Source organism: Balearica regulorum, chromosome 4 (assembly GCF_011004875.1).
Source record: "Balearica regulorum gibbericeps isolate bBalReg1 chromosome 4, bBalReg1.pri, whole genome shotgun sequence".
In the NCBI taxonomy this organism is placed as follows: Eukaryota; Metazoa; Chordata; class Aves; order Gruiformes; family Gruidae; genus Balearica; species Balearica regulorum.
Window position 1 is genome coordinate 14,155,283 of NC_046187.1, and position 15,935 is coordinate 14,171,217.

At 40.2% G+C, this 15,935-nt stretch overlaps 1 protein-coding gene across 2 annotated transcripts in view; it reads right to left on the minus strand.

The window, feature by feature from the left end:
- INPP4B (inositol polyphosphate-4-phosphatase type II B) overlaps positions 1-15,935 on the minus strand; it is a 335,694-nt gene that overhangs the window by 277,184 nt on the left and 42,575 nt on the right. For both annotated transcript variants that reach the window (XM_075751208.1, XM_075751207.1), the window contains exon 2: positions 13,163-13,221. In XM_075751208.1, the coding sequence (XP_075607323.1) occupies positions 13,163-13,174 (12 nt within the window). In that variant the 5' untranslated portion in view covers positions 13,175-13,221. The remainder of the gene's footprint in view (positions 1-13,162; positions 13,222-15,935) is intronic.

Here is a 15,935-nt window from a genome sequence, read left to right on the forward strand (position 1 = left end):
AGCTGTACAGCTACCCCTCAAGAGGGGGAACACAGCCCCTCCCTGAAGCACTTGTCAGCAGCCATAGCACATCCTCCTAAGTCAACCCTGCTCAGAACGACAGAAAAGAAAGAGTGCTTCACTCCCTAAAGGGGTAGAGACTACAGCATAGATCAGGCTGCTCTCAAACTTGAGAGCTACCACAGTAGCAAGCAGTAGGAAATAAATTAAAAAAAATCTAGTTAGAGTCAGCTGGAATGCATTTTTTAAGAGCAGCATCCTGATGTATATGTATGCACAGCTCCTCTCCTCCCTTCTGCTAAATACAGCCTTCACTAATGGTAGGACAAGCACAGACTAGCTAGAAGATCTTCTTTGATAGTACAAGGGGGTCTGCCCATGAATTCCTTGGGCTGGCTGGCATCAATCCCTTTGCAGCTACAAGACAACTCTAGCTGTACATGTATTCCTCTGGCTTCCCTCCTTCTCTCATCATCCTGCTCATAAAAGTCCAAACCGAGGTTAATCAGCATCCCCAGCTTCAAAATCCTGCATTAGGCCAAAAATAAAAGCAAATTTTGCCCTCAGTGAATTACCTCAGTAGTGTGTTTTTTCTTAGGATTAGTTAACATTAGCATAAGATGTTCATTTGGCTGGTAACCTAAAACTATTATCTGAAGAGATTACTGCTGCCATCTACTGACAACTTCCATTATAAACAAAATATAAAGCAACTTAAGCTGAGGTTATATTCTAAAACGAGACAAACTGATTCAATAGAAAAGCCCAGCATGCACAAACTGGCAGCCAGGCTACATTATCTATCCAACAGGATAATGAAGCATGAATAATACTTCATATCAGGCACAGGCCCCTTCCAGTGAAGTAAGAGTTTAGCAACAGTATCCTGACCAACTGGTTTACTGCCTTATACAGAAGAAAAGTGATGCAACCCATTGCTTTCTGGAGTGGGTTTTGGTTGTTTTTTAACTAAAGAGTGGGGGTTCTTCCTTTGACTATTAGTCACTCAGGACTAAAGAAATGTAGGTACACTATTTCTAAGATCAATCCTTAATCAATCTTTATTTCACAACATTTTCTCTTAGAAGTAATATCCCCATTTAGATTAATGTAATCAAAAGTGCCAGTTCTGTGCTTGGCCTGATAGAGTTTTATCCTCCCAAGGGGCTCTTCGCTGGGATGTGTTCTGAAGTGAAACAGTTTCATAGGCCAAGCAGGTCTTCCAGCTGTAGTCAATACCAGCTTCAGAACACAAACCAAAACATTTCCATGATTCCCTTTAACGCAGATTTACAGATTGCAGCAGGAGTTGTCTCTTAGTGTACCCTGTTAATGCACTGGTTATTATTAGTCTTCCTCCATCCCTAGGTATCTTTGACTTGTTGAAAGCTAATATTCAATGAGGTAACCACTAAGTATTTTAGTTGCAGTCTACTCAGCTAGTGACTGTTACACATTGCTCGCTCAGCACTTGCACACAGTGTTTCAAACCCTTTCTTGTTTCCAATATAGCTATCAGGTCTTCCCTCACCACAACCAGACAGCTATCTTGTTTCCAATATAGCTATCAGGTCTTCCCTCACCACAACCAGTCACCTCTAAAAACCGTAGCTTGCATTGTAAAAATTCTCACCCAAGTCTCCCAAAATAGCTATGGAAGCTAATAGAGTCTTGATCTTGCAAACTTAGCTCAAATTGCAAATGCCTACTCAGCCCCAGGAGCTGCTGCAGCTCTGCATGAAGCTGCCCAACAAAAACACCCGCGAGACCCCACGCTCTGAGAACCACCACAGGGTTCACTGCAACACCAAATACAGCAAGAGCCAGTGAACCAAGACAGAACCTCACAGGGATGCTCTATAACCTTTTGTTAAATACTGTTATCTACACAATTATCTATTCTAAAGAAGATTGGTTCTTGATTACTGCCAGTTATGTAATCGTAGCATATACAATTCCATGTATTATGCAGTTATAACATACCAATTGCTGCAGGAATAGTGGAGAACACAAACAAGTGTGTATATATATACACATGTATAAAAAAATCTAGCTAATTCCATTAGGTAACATTTACAAATTCAGTGATTTGCTCAGATTAAATGTTTATATATATCCCCACAGCATTTACGAACACAGATCAAGGACCACTGGACCCAATGATATTATCCATTGTAGAGATACAGAACATAGATGTAAAAGCACAAGAAATTTGGACAGTTTGTACACCACAGACATGCAAGCCTGTGTCAGCCCAGGTGAGAGCCCACAAACATTAAAAAAGGCATTATCTTTGTGAACTTCTTGTAAGCATCATAGTAAAGATTTGTAGAGGCAGAACTTAAAGGAAGATAACAAGATTACCCTTGTTAGTAAGTGTCTTGCTTTAGTACTACTTTGTTGCTTTCACAGATCTAAAAGTAGGATTGTGTGCTGGACACAGCTCAGAATCACGGTAACTGTAAATGAAGAACAGGAAAGGTACTGGAGACTGGAAAAAATCTTCACAGTGAAAACAAAGAGCTTACAAAACGAAGGATGCAAGAGTCAGATACAAAGGAAAGAGTAATAGTAAAAAAAAAAAGCCTAAGAAAATTATTTTTGCAAGAGCTCTAATGGTTATACCCAAATCTCATCTTTCTCAAGGTCAGAAGTAAATGAAAAAGCAAAATAAGATTATTCCAGTCCAGAGTTTTAGGTGACAGAGAGCTAGAGAGTGGTCTATCTTCAAAAGTATCTGCAAGACACAGACATAGCCAGAACACAACTACTTAGAAACACATTCCTGTTGAAAGCAATGCTAAAATGGTACAAGTAGCAGGAAGAGAAGTGATGTTCGCTTCAGCCATCAAAAGCAATGGGAGGAAGAACCTCACAAGAAAGATTAAGCAGCTGTAAAATTCCCATTGAAATTGAATTCATGGCTAAACACACAGGAAGAGGTCTCTGAAAGGCAAGATGAAAGTGCAGTTGGACAAACAGCTACTGAAGCAGATCTAGACACAATTTAGTACTGAAGAATATGGAGTTTTAAGTTACATTTTTCTCATATACTTTAACTCTATGTACAGTACAACATGAATCCCCCCCAAAAATAAAGTCAAAGGAAGAAGTTGAGAATGACCAGGAGAAAACAGAGTCACAGTCAGAGGGGTGAGCTAGTGTTGGAAGTGGTAGACAGTTGCATGAACAAGAGAGATTATTCTTACCTCTTGTTCAGAAGAGGTTATTCAAAGGAGATTAGTAAAAGACTGTTCTGTGAGTGTAAGGGACAGCAACAGAACAGGGAGGATACTGGGATAGAAATGCAAGGGGTAACACTGTAAACTAAGTAGCAAGAGACTTCAGGTATCAAAGAGAGTAATGGGCACGGCTGGGGAAGCAGGCAGGTCAAGGACAGGTAGGCACAAAAAAAGGAAGGATTAAAGCATACTTATGCCATGAAAAAGCTAAAGGAAAGAAAGACATTATGGAACAAGTTAAGCAAGAGATGAAAGTCAACACAGAAGAAAACCAAGAGTCAGAATAGAATTATCAAAGCAAGCGCATGTTATAAGAAAGGGCTGCCTGCAACAGCCACGGAAGGGAAGGGAGGGCTTCACTATCTAGAGAGCAAGTCAGTAACATCTGGAAGCAGGAAGGAGAAGCAGCAACATAAATTAGAGAATCAAAGATGGCAAAAAGGCAGTAGGGCTTGCCAGGATCCTGTTAAGCTGGAAAAAGAAATATAAAGTCTTTCAGTTCATAGTAAAAATAGGAGATAATAATTATTCTCATTATTTGATGATTATAAATTGCATTTTCAAGTACTGTTGGAAAGTAGGCTGCAACAACAGTCAGCACACATACCTTAGCGGTACTGCACAGGCTCTCAGTAACGAAAGCTCAGTATGCCCTTGCTACGCGAAGACAACAGGGTTTTCTGGTGTCACTGGGCTTGCAGTGGTCTGTGTAACTCCTAAAACATATGGGTCTGGGTCAGGTCTACAACTGCTTCGGAGGAACAGCTACTAAGGAAATCAAGAGTTTTGCTTGTCTGCTTACTGTTCTGCCCCAACTATTTCAGACAATTTCATGCTTCCCACATTACCTCTTCATGAGTGTGCTGGTGTGTTGGTTTTGCACGGCAAGGTTTTGGTAGCAGGGGAGGCTACAGGGGTGGCTTCTGTGAGAAGCTGCCAGAAGCTTCCCCCGTGTCTGACAGAGCCAATGCCAGCTGGCTCCAAGACAGACCCGCCACTGGCCAAGGCCAAGCCAATCAGCGCCTCTGTGATAACATATTTAAGAAGGAAAAAAAACAGTTGAGAGAGGTTTTGCAGCCAGAGAGAGGAGTGAGAAGATGTAAGAACATCTGCAGACACCAAAGTCAGTGCAGAAGGAGGGGCAGGAGGTGCTCCAGGTGCCGGTGCAAGATTCCCCTGCAGCCCATGGTGAAGACCATGGTGAAGCAGGCTGTCCCCCTGCAGCCCATGGAGGAAGGATGAGGGGGTGTAGAGATTCCACCTGCAGCCTGTGGAAGACCCCATGCTGGAGCAGGTGGAGGCACCTGAAGGAGGCTGTGACCCCGTGGGAAGCCCGCGCTGGAGCAAGCTCCTGGCAGGACCTGTGGATCCGTGGAGAGAGGAGCCCACGCCAGAGCAGGTTTGCTGACCGGACTTGTGACCCTGTGGGGGACCCACGCTGGAGCAGTCTGTTCCTGAAGGTCTGCACCCCATGGGAGAGACCCACACTGGAGCAGTTCGTGAAGGACTGTAGCCCGTGGGAAAGACTCACATTGGAGCAGTTCGTGAAGGACTGTCTCCCATGAGAGGGACTCCATGTTGGAGCAGGGGAAGAATGAGGAGTCCTCCCCCCGAGGATGAAGAAGCAGCAGAAACACCACGTGATAAACTGACCATAACCCCCACTCCCTGTCCCGCTGCTGGGGGTGGAGGTTGAAGCCAGGAGTGAAGTTGAGCCTGGGAAGATGGGAGGGGTGGGGGGAGGTGTTTTAAGATTTGATTTTATTTCTCATTCCTCTACTCTGTTTTGCTTAGAGAGGAAATTCATCTTATTTATTACTAAGTTCAGTCTGTTTTGCTCGTGATCATAATTAGAGAACGATCTCTCCCTGTCCTTATCTCGACCCATAAGTTTTTTTTCTTTTTTCGTTGTACTTTTTCTCCCCTGTCTAGTGAAGGAGGGGAGTGATAGAGCAGCTCTGGTGGGCACCTGGCCCTCAGCCAGGGTCAACCCATCATAGCTGGTTTTGGCTGGGATAGATTTAATTTTCTTCACAGTAGCTAGTACAGGGCTGTGTTTTGGATTTGTGCTGAAAACAGTGTTGATGACACAGGGCTGTTTTCATTACTGCTGAGCAGTGCTTACACAGAGCCGAAGCCTTTTCTGCTTCTCACCCCACTGGCAAGTAGGCTGGAGGTGCACAGAGCGTTGGGAGGGAACATGGCCAGGACAGCTGACCCCAACTAACCAAAGAGATATTCCATACCATATGACATCATGCTCAGCATACAAAGCTGAGGGGAAGAAGGGTACATTTGGAGTGATGGCATTTGCCTTCCCAAGTAACCATTACATGTGGAGCCCTACTTTTCTGGAGACAGCTGAACGTCTGCCCATGATGGGAAGTGGTGAATGAATTCCTTGTTTTGCTTTGCTTGTGTGCACAGCTTTTGCTTTACCTATTAAACTGTCTTTATCTCAACCCACAAGTTTTCTCACGTTTACTCTTCTAATTCTCCTCCCTCATCCCTCATCATGTAGGGGAGCACACAAGCAGCTGTGTGGTGCTTAGATGCCAGCCGGGGTTAAACCACAACAATGAGCACTGTGAAGACAGCAGCTTCCTCCCTCCTTACGTTACATTGGCATTATGTACATCATGCTTAGTGGGGTTTTAAGGCTAGAGTTTACAGCATTCAACTAGCATAGATTTTATGTATAGCACTCTTCAAACCCAATATGGCTAAAATCATCACAAAATCTTGAAAAAAATCTACTATTTAAGATACGCAAAAAAATAAGCATTCTAAATGCCTTTACAGTATAACATAAGGGGGAACACTACTGGTTATTTGAAAATAGGCCCAGCTTAAGTAAGTGACTTTAAACATACACAAGATATGTCACTGACTTGAATGCATGACTACAGTAAGGGGACACAATACCTTACTAAAGCAAGTTAAAGAGCCCACTGGCAACATCCCTTCTCTCAACACAACTAAATTTGAGTTCTTAACTGAATACTGCCCGATATTTAACTTCTGTAAGTGCACATGTGTGTACTGTTACATACATACAACCCCCTCATTCCAACAGAGGAGGGCAACTCACATCTCAGTTAAGCGTGGGCAGAAGTACACGCAAGGTTGGGGCTGAGAGTGCTCAGAAACATTAAGACTGTTGAGCAATGTAAGGGGAGATACAGCTTCCAGATCTGCTGTTTTCTGCTTCCTTCTTTATTTAGCACACTTCCTACTGTAAATCAAAATCTTACCAACACACCAACAACATATTTTACTGAAACTTACTCAAGGGATATTATATTACAAACATAGATTGACTTAATCTGCTTCTCAGCTTACACATATTACAAAACATGGCCATAACCAGTATCATACACGTAGTATTTAGCCAAAAAAACCACCCCCAAATTAGCAATGACATGCAATCCCAAAGCAGCGCTACATAATGCAGCAACACTTATTCTGGCTGCTCAGACCTTAACACTTAAACTGATACAGAGCATGCTCTAGAAAATTGAAATCACTGCTGAAAAATGGTTTATAAAAAGTACATCTTTAGCCAGAAGAGACACTTTTATTTCAAGATGGCCTGGAGAGATCACTGACATACAAAATGCTAAACCACACAGAGAAAACCCCATAGTCCAACAGACCAGAAAATGCTCCACAGCTTCAATATAAATAAAGCAACCTCACTCTGTAAGAATATTTAAAAGATATGGAATTGGAAAGGAAAATACTAAAGCCTTACAGCTGAAATGCTGAAAAGACATTGTGTACGCCTGACTGCAGAGAAAATTTATTGATACATTCTCACATTTTTATGGCAAAACTTACATAAAACTATGCCATGAAAACCTGAATAACATTTTCACAGCTGTATTACAATGTCATTCACATCAGAACCTCAGAAGTATGTCATTATTCTATTATTTCAACTTTGCACGTGGTTCTCTGATTATTGATTTATGAATCAATCTGAAATCTTACTTTAAGGCTTTTCTGCCAACTGTTAATAATACATTACACTTGTGATAAATGCTATAACAACATAATTTATGTTAAGCTTTCACAAACATTGCAAGAAAGCTTACAATTATTGACAGCACAACCATTTACATTTGCTCATTAATCTTGTCCATAAAATCTTAAGCCCAACAATGCATTTGTTTTAAGGAAAGGTAATTCTTTACAAGAGAAGTCTCAAAAATATTCACTACCTTTTACTTAATTCTCTCTAGCATTAGGTGTATTATAGCACTCCAACTTAGACCTGTGTAGTTAAGTTTGTCATTTCTTCAATGTAAATCCTTGGGTTTAGGAAGTTAGGAAACATGCATATAGATTCATTGCAGTATGAACATGCCATACAAGCTAGCTACCACAGCATTCTTTGGAGAAAATGACAGATTTATAATTTTGTGTGTGAAATATGACTGTTAATTTAAGATTCTTTTGCCACTCATAGCAGCATTTAAGTACAGTCATCCGTATAACTAAACTTCCTCCCTTCTACATGATAATTTTTTAAAAATCAATACATCATAAAAGTCTAAAAAGGCGACCTTTCACACACAAAAGCAGCATGAGTTTACTGAGCCAGTGCACGGACAAACTGACCTAACGGATTGGAATGGTTACTGCCACAGGATCATTAAACCATAAACTAAGAAAGATTTACAGAAGAGACACTAATGACTCTCCTAGAGAATCCACTACAGACTATTGATCAAAAATCCATTTTTAAATAAATTCCTAAATACATATTCAAAAATAAGTAGGAATGTCAAAATGTTTACTCAATAGAACATAATGGGCCCTCTGGAGCTATTACTGAGATTAAAAACATAGTTGTACTTTTTAGTGTGTCTTTTTATATGTAGATTGCAAAATAATTTACAAAACTGGCTAAGTATCAGCATGACCATTTGGGAATATTAGTACATGAGAAAATGAACCATAGGTGCATTAGGTAGCTGCTTTACTTCAGTAGCAACCACTTCAAATTCACAGACAGATAGCAAACAACAATTTAGATTTTATTTTTTTTTAACTACAGGTGTGAGAGAAAAGGAAAAAAAAAAATCCAAGTCCTGAATTGACATGAGGACTAAAAGAGATTGAGAAAGGTTAGTGTGATCATTTTACTTCTTTCTTGGGAAAAAAGCCCAGAATATTATTCTGAAGGACCTATGAACAGAAAACAGCAAGGAAATGACACAGCATGACATTTGATATGAAAAAGTGCACTATTCTTAAAAAAAAAAAAAAAAAAACCAAAAACAACCACCCACAACAACCACCACACACCAACCAAAAGAATACCACTGCTATAAATTCTGATCTGCAATTAAAAACAACAGTATACAAATACTGCAATCCCCAAAGAGTCTGAAACTTTGAGTAGAAGTCCCCTCCTATGTCAACAAGAGGCGGCACATAAGTATATAATACTTATTATATGCATTAGCAACTGTTGCCCAGAAATCTTCCTCCCTGTTTCCCACTCAGATGAGTTCTGGAATAAAGTACCTGCCAGGCTGGAATGGGGTAGAATCTAAGTAAATAAGCAAATAACCTCATGTAGGTGGGGCACGTAGCACTTTCTAGTTCCAAATCTTAACTGTTTTGAAAACACTACCTAATAATACTATTTTTAAGTATTTTGGACTAGGATCCATAAGAATGGCTCCAAGATTAGCACAATACCAAACTTTTCTCTGGAAGCCCTGTCACACACCAAGTTCCCCAGCCTGGTCACACTGCTTACCATGGCTTTAGGGAACACAGTTTCAAAACTACTACCTTCAAAAAGCATTGTATACAGACTGTGTTTCTTAGGACGCCAATGCATGCATTTGTCGCTTCCAAGGAGTGGGCAGAAAGCCTAGGCACGTAAACTCAAGGTTTTAGGACTTTACACAGGAAGGTATTAACAAGAGACAACCCCCCACAGGGGATGGTATCCATGGCTGGCTGCCAGCCACCCACCCAGCTGCTCTCACTCCCCCTTCTTAATAGAGCTGGTAGAAAAAATAAAATTTAAAAGCTCATGGGTCAAGATGAAGATAGAGAGATCGCTTACCAGTTACCATCACAGGCGAAACAGGCTCGACCCAGGGAAAATGAATTTAGTTTATTGCCAATTAAAATAGACCTGGATGGCGAGAAACAAAGACAAGAACTAAAGCAGCCTCCTCCCATCCTCCTTTTTCCACAAGGTTCAACTTCACTCCTTCATTCTCAACTCCTCTACCTCTTCCTCTTCCCACTCCCCAAGTGGCACAGAGGAGATGAGGAATGGGGTTGCAGGTTATGGGAAGTCCATAACACTTCTCTGCACTCCTTCCTCCTCATGCGTTTTCCCTCCTCCAGCGTGGGTCCTCTCTTTGGGCTACAGTTCCTTCCAGGAGAACCTGCTCTGGCATGGGCAGGCCATGGGCTGCAGATCATTCAGGGCAACATCCACGTGCTCTGGCATGGCCTCCTCCACAGGCTGCAGGGGAATATCTGCTCCTGCACCCGGAGCAGATCCCTCCTCTCCTTCTCTGACCTTGGTGTTTGCAGGGCTGTTTCTCACACTTCCTCGCTCCTGTGCAGCATTTTGCCCTTTCTTAAATATATTTTCCCATTGGCACCACTTGCTTTGCTGATGGGTACAACTGTGTCCTGTGGTGGGTCTGTTGCAAAGCCCCTGACCTTTTCTCAGAGGCCACTCCTGCAGACCCCTCGCCACCATAACTTTGGCACCTAGAATCAATACAATCTGGTAGGAAACCAATCTGAAAAGCCCCAAACCAAAAACCACTCCTCAAAAAACCCAAAGTCACCCACCTACCCACACCACACAAAACCACACACACCACACTTAAGTCTACAAAAGTTTCACTAACACTAGCAGATGCTGGATTGTGCCTCAGGCCTACAAGTAGGTCTGCTGCTTAGCTCAAAGTCCAAAATAACCAACTCCACTGCTAGACCAAGGAAAATAAGTGTCCTTAAGATGTCTAATAGGTTATTGTGCTGCATCCAAATATGATAAAGTGGAGGAATAAGCCACATTTTTTCCCTACATTGAAAATACACTGCCACACTGCTTAAGATTTACAGCACAGATAAGTCAGGAAGCATCCTTTGCAATTTCATAGAGAAAATTCTTCTTATACGAGTAGTATAATTAATGTACGTTCAAACTAGAATGAGTCTGTCATTAAACTATAAGCATTTGTATTTGAAGACATGCACGTGCCTCTGACAGCAATTAATGAACAGCAGCAAATCAGTCTTCACTTCATGACAGTGACTTCTGGAGTTAACTGTTCAGCATTCAGATGAGCTTCTAAAACATCAGTTACTTTTCTTCCATGTCAAGCCATAAGCCAAGTCAGGTTCCAGCAACAAAAATAGGAACATGGCTTCATCAGCACTGTTCTGGCACATCTTTCACACACTACATTACTTGCATTACCAAAGGTTTCCATAGGATATTAAAAAGCTGAAAATTGGCAACTATGCTTATTAAGATGCTTAATAACTTTCACAATAAGACTATTTTTGGTTATTATACTGGCAAACTACAGTCCCAAAATTCAAACTATGATTTCCTACATCAAGAATCTGCTTCAGGTGGGATGCCCGTTCATGTCTAGAATGAGATAAGGGGGGAAAAAAAAAAAAGAAATACAGGGTACACTCCTTTCTGTCCTCACAGCACACAAATTGCTTTGGTTTTACTTAGTATGTCTATAAATTGCATCCTTTGAAACAGGGATTTGAGATTCAAGAGAGACCTCTCTCTGTCAAAAAAGCTATCCTTTTCAGTACCCAACAGATGAAGCCTCTGAAAATGACCGTTTCACAGATTCCTAGGATATAAGCTGACTAGAAAGTGCTACATCATTTAGTTTGATCTACTGTAAGACACTGCTCTTTAATCACTCAGTGGTCTCTGTACTGAGCTTAGTAAGTTGTAACATTTTAAAACTGAGCACCCACTATATCTCACCACACTTGGGTTTCAGTGGCCAATCATCCTGCAATCGTTTCAATTTGTCTCACTTCAACTTCCAAGTTTTTCCTCTTATTGTGACCTCCTTCATTAAAGAAGATACCTGAGGTGTTTTCATCTTTTGAAAAGACTTTGACATTAATCAAGTTCCCAGTCTTTTTGATAAGCTAAAATTTGTCAAATATCCTGGTTCCTTCCATAAGTTCTACAAATTTTGAAAACTTCTTTAAACAAGGAAATCAGAACGAGATGCAGTTTTCTAACACTGACCTAGACAGAGAGATAAAAATCACCCAAATCACCCAACTATCTAACTAGTTCAGTCAAACCACAGGATTTCAAGGGGAATTCCCATATGTTTACTGCAAGCCTAAATCACTTCAGTAACAAACCATTAACTTGCGTCTCATCCTCCAAATCTCTCAAAATACAGCTTTGCATTTGAACAGCCTGAGTGGACCTAGTGGGTTGGTCGATTTGCTGATCAAACTGAGATTGTCTCATTCCATCCATCTGCACATCTACACATTAAAAAAAACCCACACACCACGTGACCCTGAGTACCAATCCACACTAAACCCTCTAGTATAGTAACATTAATTCTCTAAATTTCCATGGCCAAACTGATAGCTACATTTGATTTCAGCAAAAGTCTCCTCTCTTCACAGCTGCAAAGTCAATCAAAATATTTCCTGAAACTGGTTTACAAAATGCCAGAGGTTCCTATGAAAATAGGACACTTGGAGGAACATGGAATATAAGAGGGTAGTTTGAAACTTAAAGCCCTTTACTGAAAATAGTTTCTGCAAGTCATACAGCAGAATGATAACGTATGAGGGTGTAACTAAGGGATGGCCATAAGTTTGCTTTCACCTATCTAAAACTTGTTGGTCCTTTTACCACCCAGGGGAATGCAGCCGTATGAAACTCTCACCAGAGAAACCTTTACATCATACAGTCTTGTTTTGTTTGCATACATATATAAATTTATCACACACTCCTGAATAGTGCTTTGAAAGCAAATACTGCTTTAAAAGTATACCATGTGCCCATTCATCACTATATTAAAATAAGCCACTATATCACATTGAAAAAATCTTTCAAACAGAGTATACAATCTGTCAAGCAGGACTATCATTTCTGTCCAACTGCTGGTCTATACGGTATAAAAATATGCTAGAAGTCAACAAGAAAATATTTACCTGTTGACAGTAAGCGTCTCGACCTTCATACTACTCCCTAATTCTATTTTCAGGCATCTACAGAAGAAGTGTTCATAGCATCAGACAGAATGGCTAAGAAAAAGAGCAATTCCACACTTAGTGCTTGTTCCTTCCAGAGGATGAGTGGGCTCAACTCCTAATAAAGCCAAAGGCAAATGAGGGCACTCAGCAGCTCCTGCAAGACTTCCATTGCATGTCGGGGTCAGACCCCATTTTCACAGGCCCTTCATTCTAGGCATATAATTGCTCTTTACAATAAAGAAAATAACACCACATTTCATAACAAATATAGTTACAAATCCACACTTAAAAATTGCAGTAGGGGCCTGAAATTGCATCTTGAACATTACCACAATACCTCATTTAGCTGTGAGATTTTGCTTTCATCATTCCAGTGGACTTGGTAAACGAGTAATTCTGGATGTAGATCCGTGTATGTTATGAGCAGAACGTGGCCATAGACTACTAATGATTCAGCTAAAGGATGTTGATATCATGAAGAATACTTAAGTGTTACAGAAGGCAAACAATAGCTTTTTTTCACCTCCACTTTTCTAAAATAGTGATTTTAGATTTTTTTCTGGTCCTTAAAAGCACAATGCCAATAACTATCATGAAAAAGATTTATTCAATTTCTTACGGATTAGACTAACACATCAAAAAAGAGCAGCAGAAAAATGAATTACCTTATTTTTCATTAGAAAAAGCAGATTTCCTTTCAGTCGGCACCATCTCTCTCTCGGTTCTGTATGTAAAGAAGTAAGAAATTAATAAAATCAACCTTTTGTCTTCACACATTAAATGCTTCTTAAAGAAGATGCATTAGTTATAAAGGTCAGAAAAGAAAATCATTAACAACCAAAAAAAGCCAGCTTCACTCAGCGGTCGCCTATGTACAACATGCTGTTAAATGCCAAATAACTTCCCAGAAAGTTTATTCTATTCTGCAGCTGAGAGAATGGGGACTGTGGTACACACTCGGTGTTTTCTCTGCTTTTCTCCCTTTCCCTCACACGGGAGCAGAAACAGCCAGTTTAGCATGGAATGGTTTTTGCTTCCATCATTTCCAGATATAAAATACAAGCCTTGTTAAGACACAAAAACATTTACTATTCCACTTAGATTAAAACATGCTAATCTGAATTTACAATTTTCAGAAAATAAAAAATGAACGAGACCTTAATATTTATAGTTACTTTGCTATGACTATTTCACTACTTTTTTTTTTTTTTTTTTTTAAAGTGCTTCACCAATGGGAACAACAACATATTTGTGTTTATACACATGTGCAGGCACGTAATCAAGCTTTTAATAACAGGGGATGTTTCAGAACTTTAGGGTCAGTGAGTGGGTCAGGAAAAAAAAAAACAAACACCACTTTAAAAAGCTATTCTTCCTAAACTAGCCATTTAAAAGAGAGCATCATTTTTCTTTAAAAAAGCATTTGTATATATCTGTAGGTACAGACAGATACCCATTATAGACATATACACACATAGATCTCACAGACAAGCGTGATCTCTTTAGACAAACCCTACATCACTTCTTAACAGAGGAAAGAACATTTTTCCTCCAAGGTGTACTCTTTATTTTTCAGAGGGCACACGAAACCCCATGTCTCCAGACAGCAGCCAACCTCAAGTTGCTAGGAAGCTGGAAGAACAGCTGGACCCTAAGGTCACATTATTCCACCACTGCCTCAGTGGAACTCTTGCACTTCCCAAGAAGCTGGCCACCACTGGAGACATAATATTGACCAGGAGGATGTCTTGTTACAGTAAATAAATAAAAGTCTCTTTTTCCCTTGATAATTTCAATTAAGATGTTTCAATAGGCAACATCTGAAAATCAGAATAGCTTCCCCCCACCCAAGAAAGCGGAAGGTTTACACTCACAGGCGCTGGCCCTGACAATAACTGTTTTCAGTTATAACCTAGGGGTTTTTTTAGAAAAGGAATTGAAGTTCCTGGATCTTTCCAGACCTACTAAAGTGCAAGAACAATACAGAAAAGAATGTAATATAAATTGATGTACATCCACCAACTAAAAATCTAAACACAGTTAGCAGATCCAAGTATGTTGTTTTACAGTATAAGTACAGGACTCTGCTAAGACTAACTTCCATCCTCCAGAACGCTGTGGGCATCAGAAGGAAGGAAACCTACCACATTCACACCGCAACTTTTTCCAATAAAAAATATTTTTATATAGGATTGGGAAAGTCACTCCCTCATAAGTGTGAAAAATAAGCAAGCCCAAAGATTAGTCAGACTAACAATGACGAGTCTATCAGTGGATAGCATATACAGTGACCAAAATGCCTCAAGAGGAACGAAGAGCCAGAAGGATTTACTGGGCAACAGGAACATCCTACACATGCACAGTTTCTAACATGCTTTCCTAGAATCTACAATCACTGACCATGGCACAGATAGCCCAAGATACTGGGCTAGATGAATGTTTGGTCTGTCTCCAGTCAACCTAAGGTTTTTAGCAGCAATATCAGCACTCAATGTATTCGTAGGTGAAGAAAAATTCAAAACATCCTCATAAACATCAGATACACACTGGACAGGGCTTCATATGCTGCTTACAATGAGAACACAGGGAGAGAATCCTGCTGAGGAACCCCAAAGTAGCTAGAACTGGATGCTCATTAGTAATCTGTGCAGGAAGTTTGCTGCATTCTCCACAGAAAAAAACTCTGGCTACCTGTCAATAGAAAATGTATAAAATGTTGCACAAAATTTTCTCAGCCCCTTATCATAATTGAGTCTGTGCTGGTTTTGGCTTGGGTTTTTTCCAGTTGTTGTTTGCTTTTTTCCCCCCTCTAATAAAAGTAAAAGTAAATATAATCACAATGAAGATCAACGGGGAGAAGTAAAAATAAAACATTTGCTGTTACTGAAATGATTGTATTAGGACTGGTTTTACAGCTAAACAGGAGCTATTTCCTAACAGCTACCGAGGGAACAGGCATTTATTCAAGCTTACTGGAAATTGAAAGACATTTAAAATATGATCATAAAAGCCTGAAAAAAGCCTGCAAAGGAGGTGGGAAGTGAGCTATGGAAAATCTATAATGATAAAAGAACACAGTTTTTGGGGGTGGGAGGGGCAGGTCCTGAGAAACTGAGTATCTAAACTTTAATACATGGCAACTAATGACTGGTGACTAGCAATCACTAGTAGTAAAAACCAATCTTTCTTTACAGGAAATAATAATAATGTTAAGGACTGAGTCCTGTTCCTCAGGTACATGACGAAAGGAAACTTGAAAACTTGAGCAAACTAAAGAGCTGGTTTAAGCTTCTTTATTTAGAAAGGTATTTAGCACCACTCAAGCATCAGTAATGAAGAAAACTGAACACTCAGAGGTGTATGTGATTAGTGAAACCGTAAGCTGACATCTGCAGAAAACATGCACATCAACCACGAGTAGTTTTCAGTGCAAGTCAT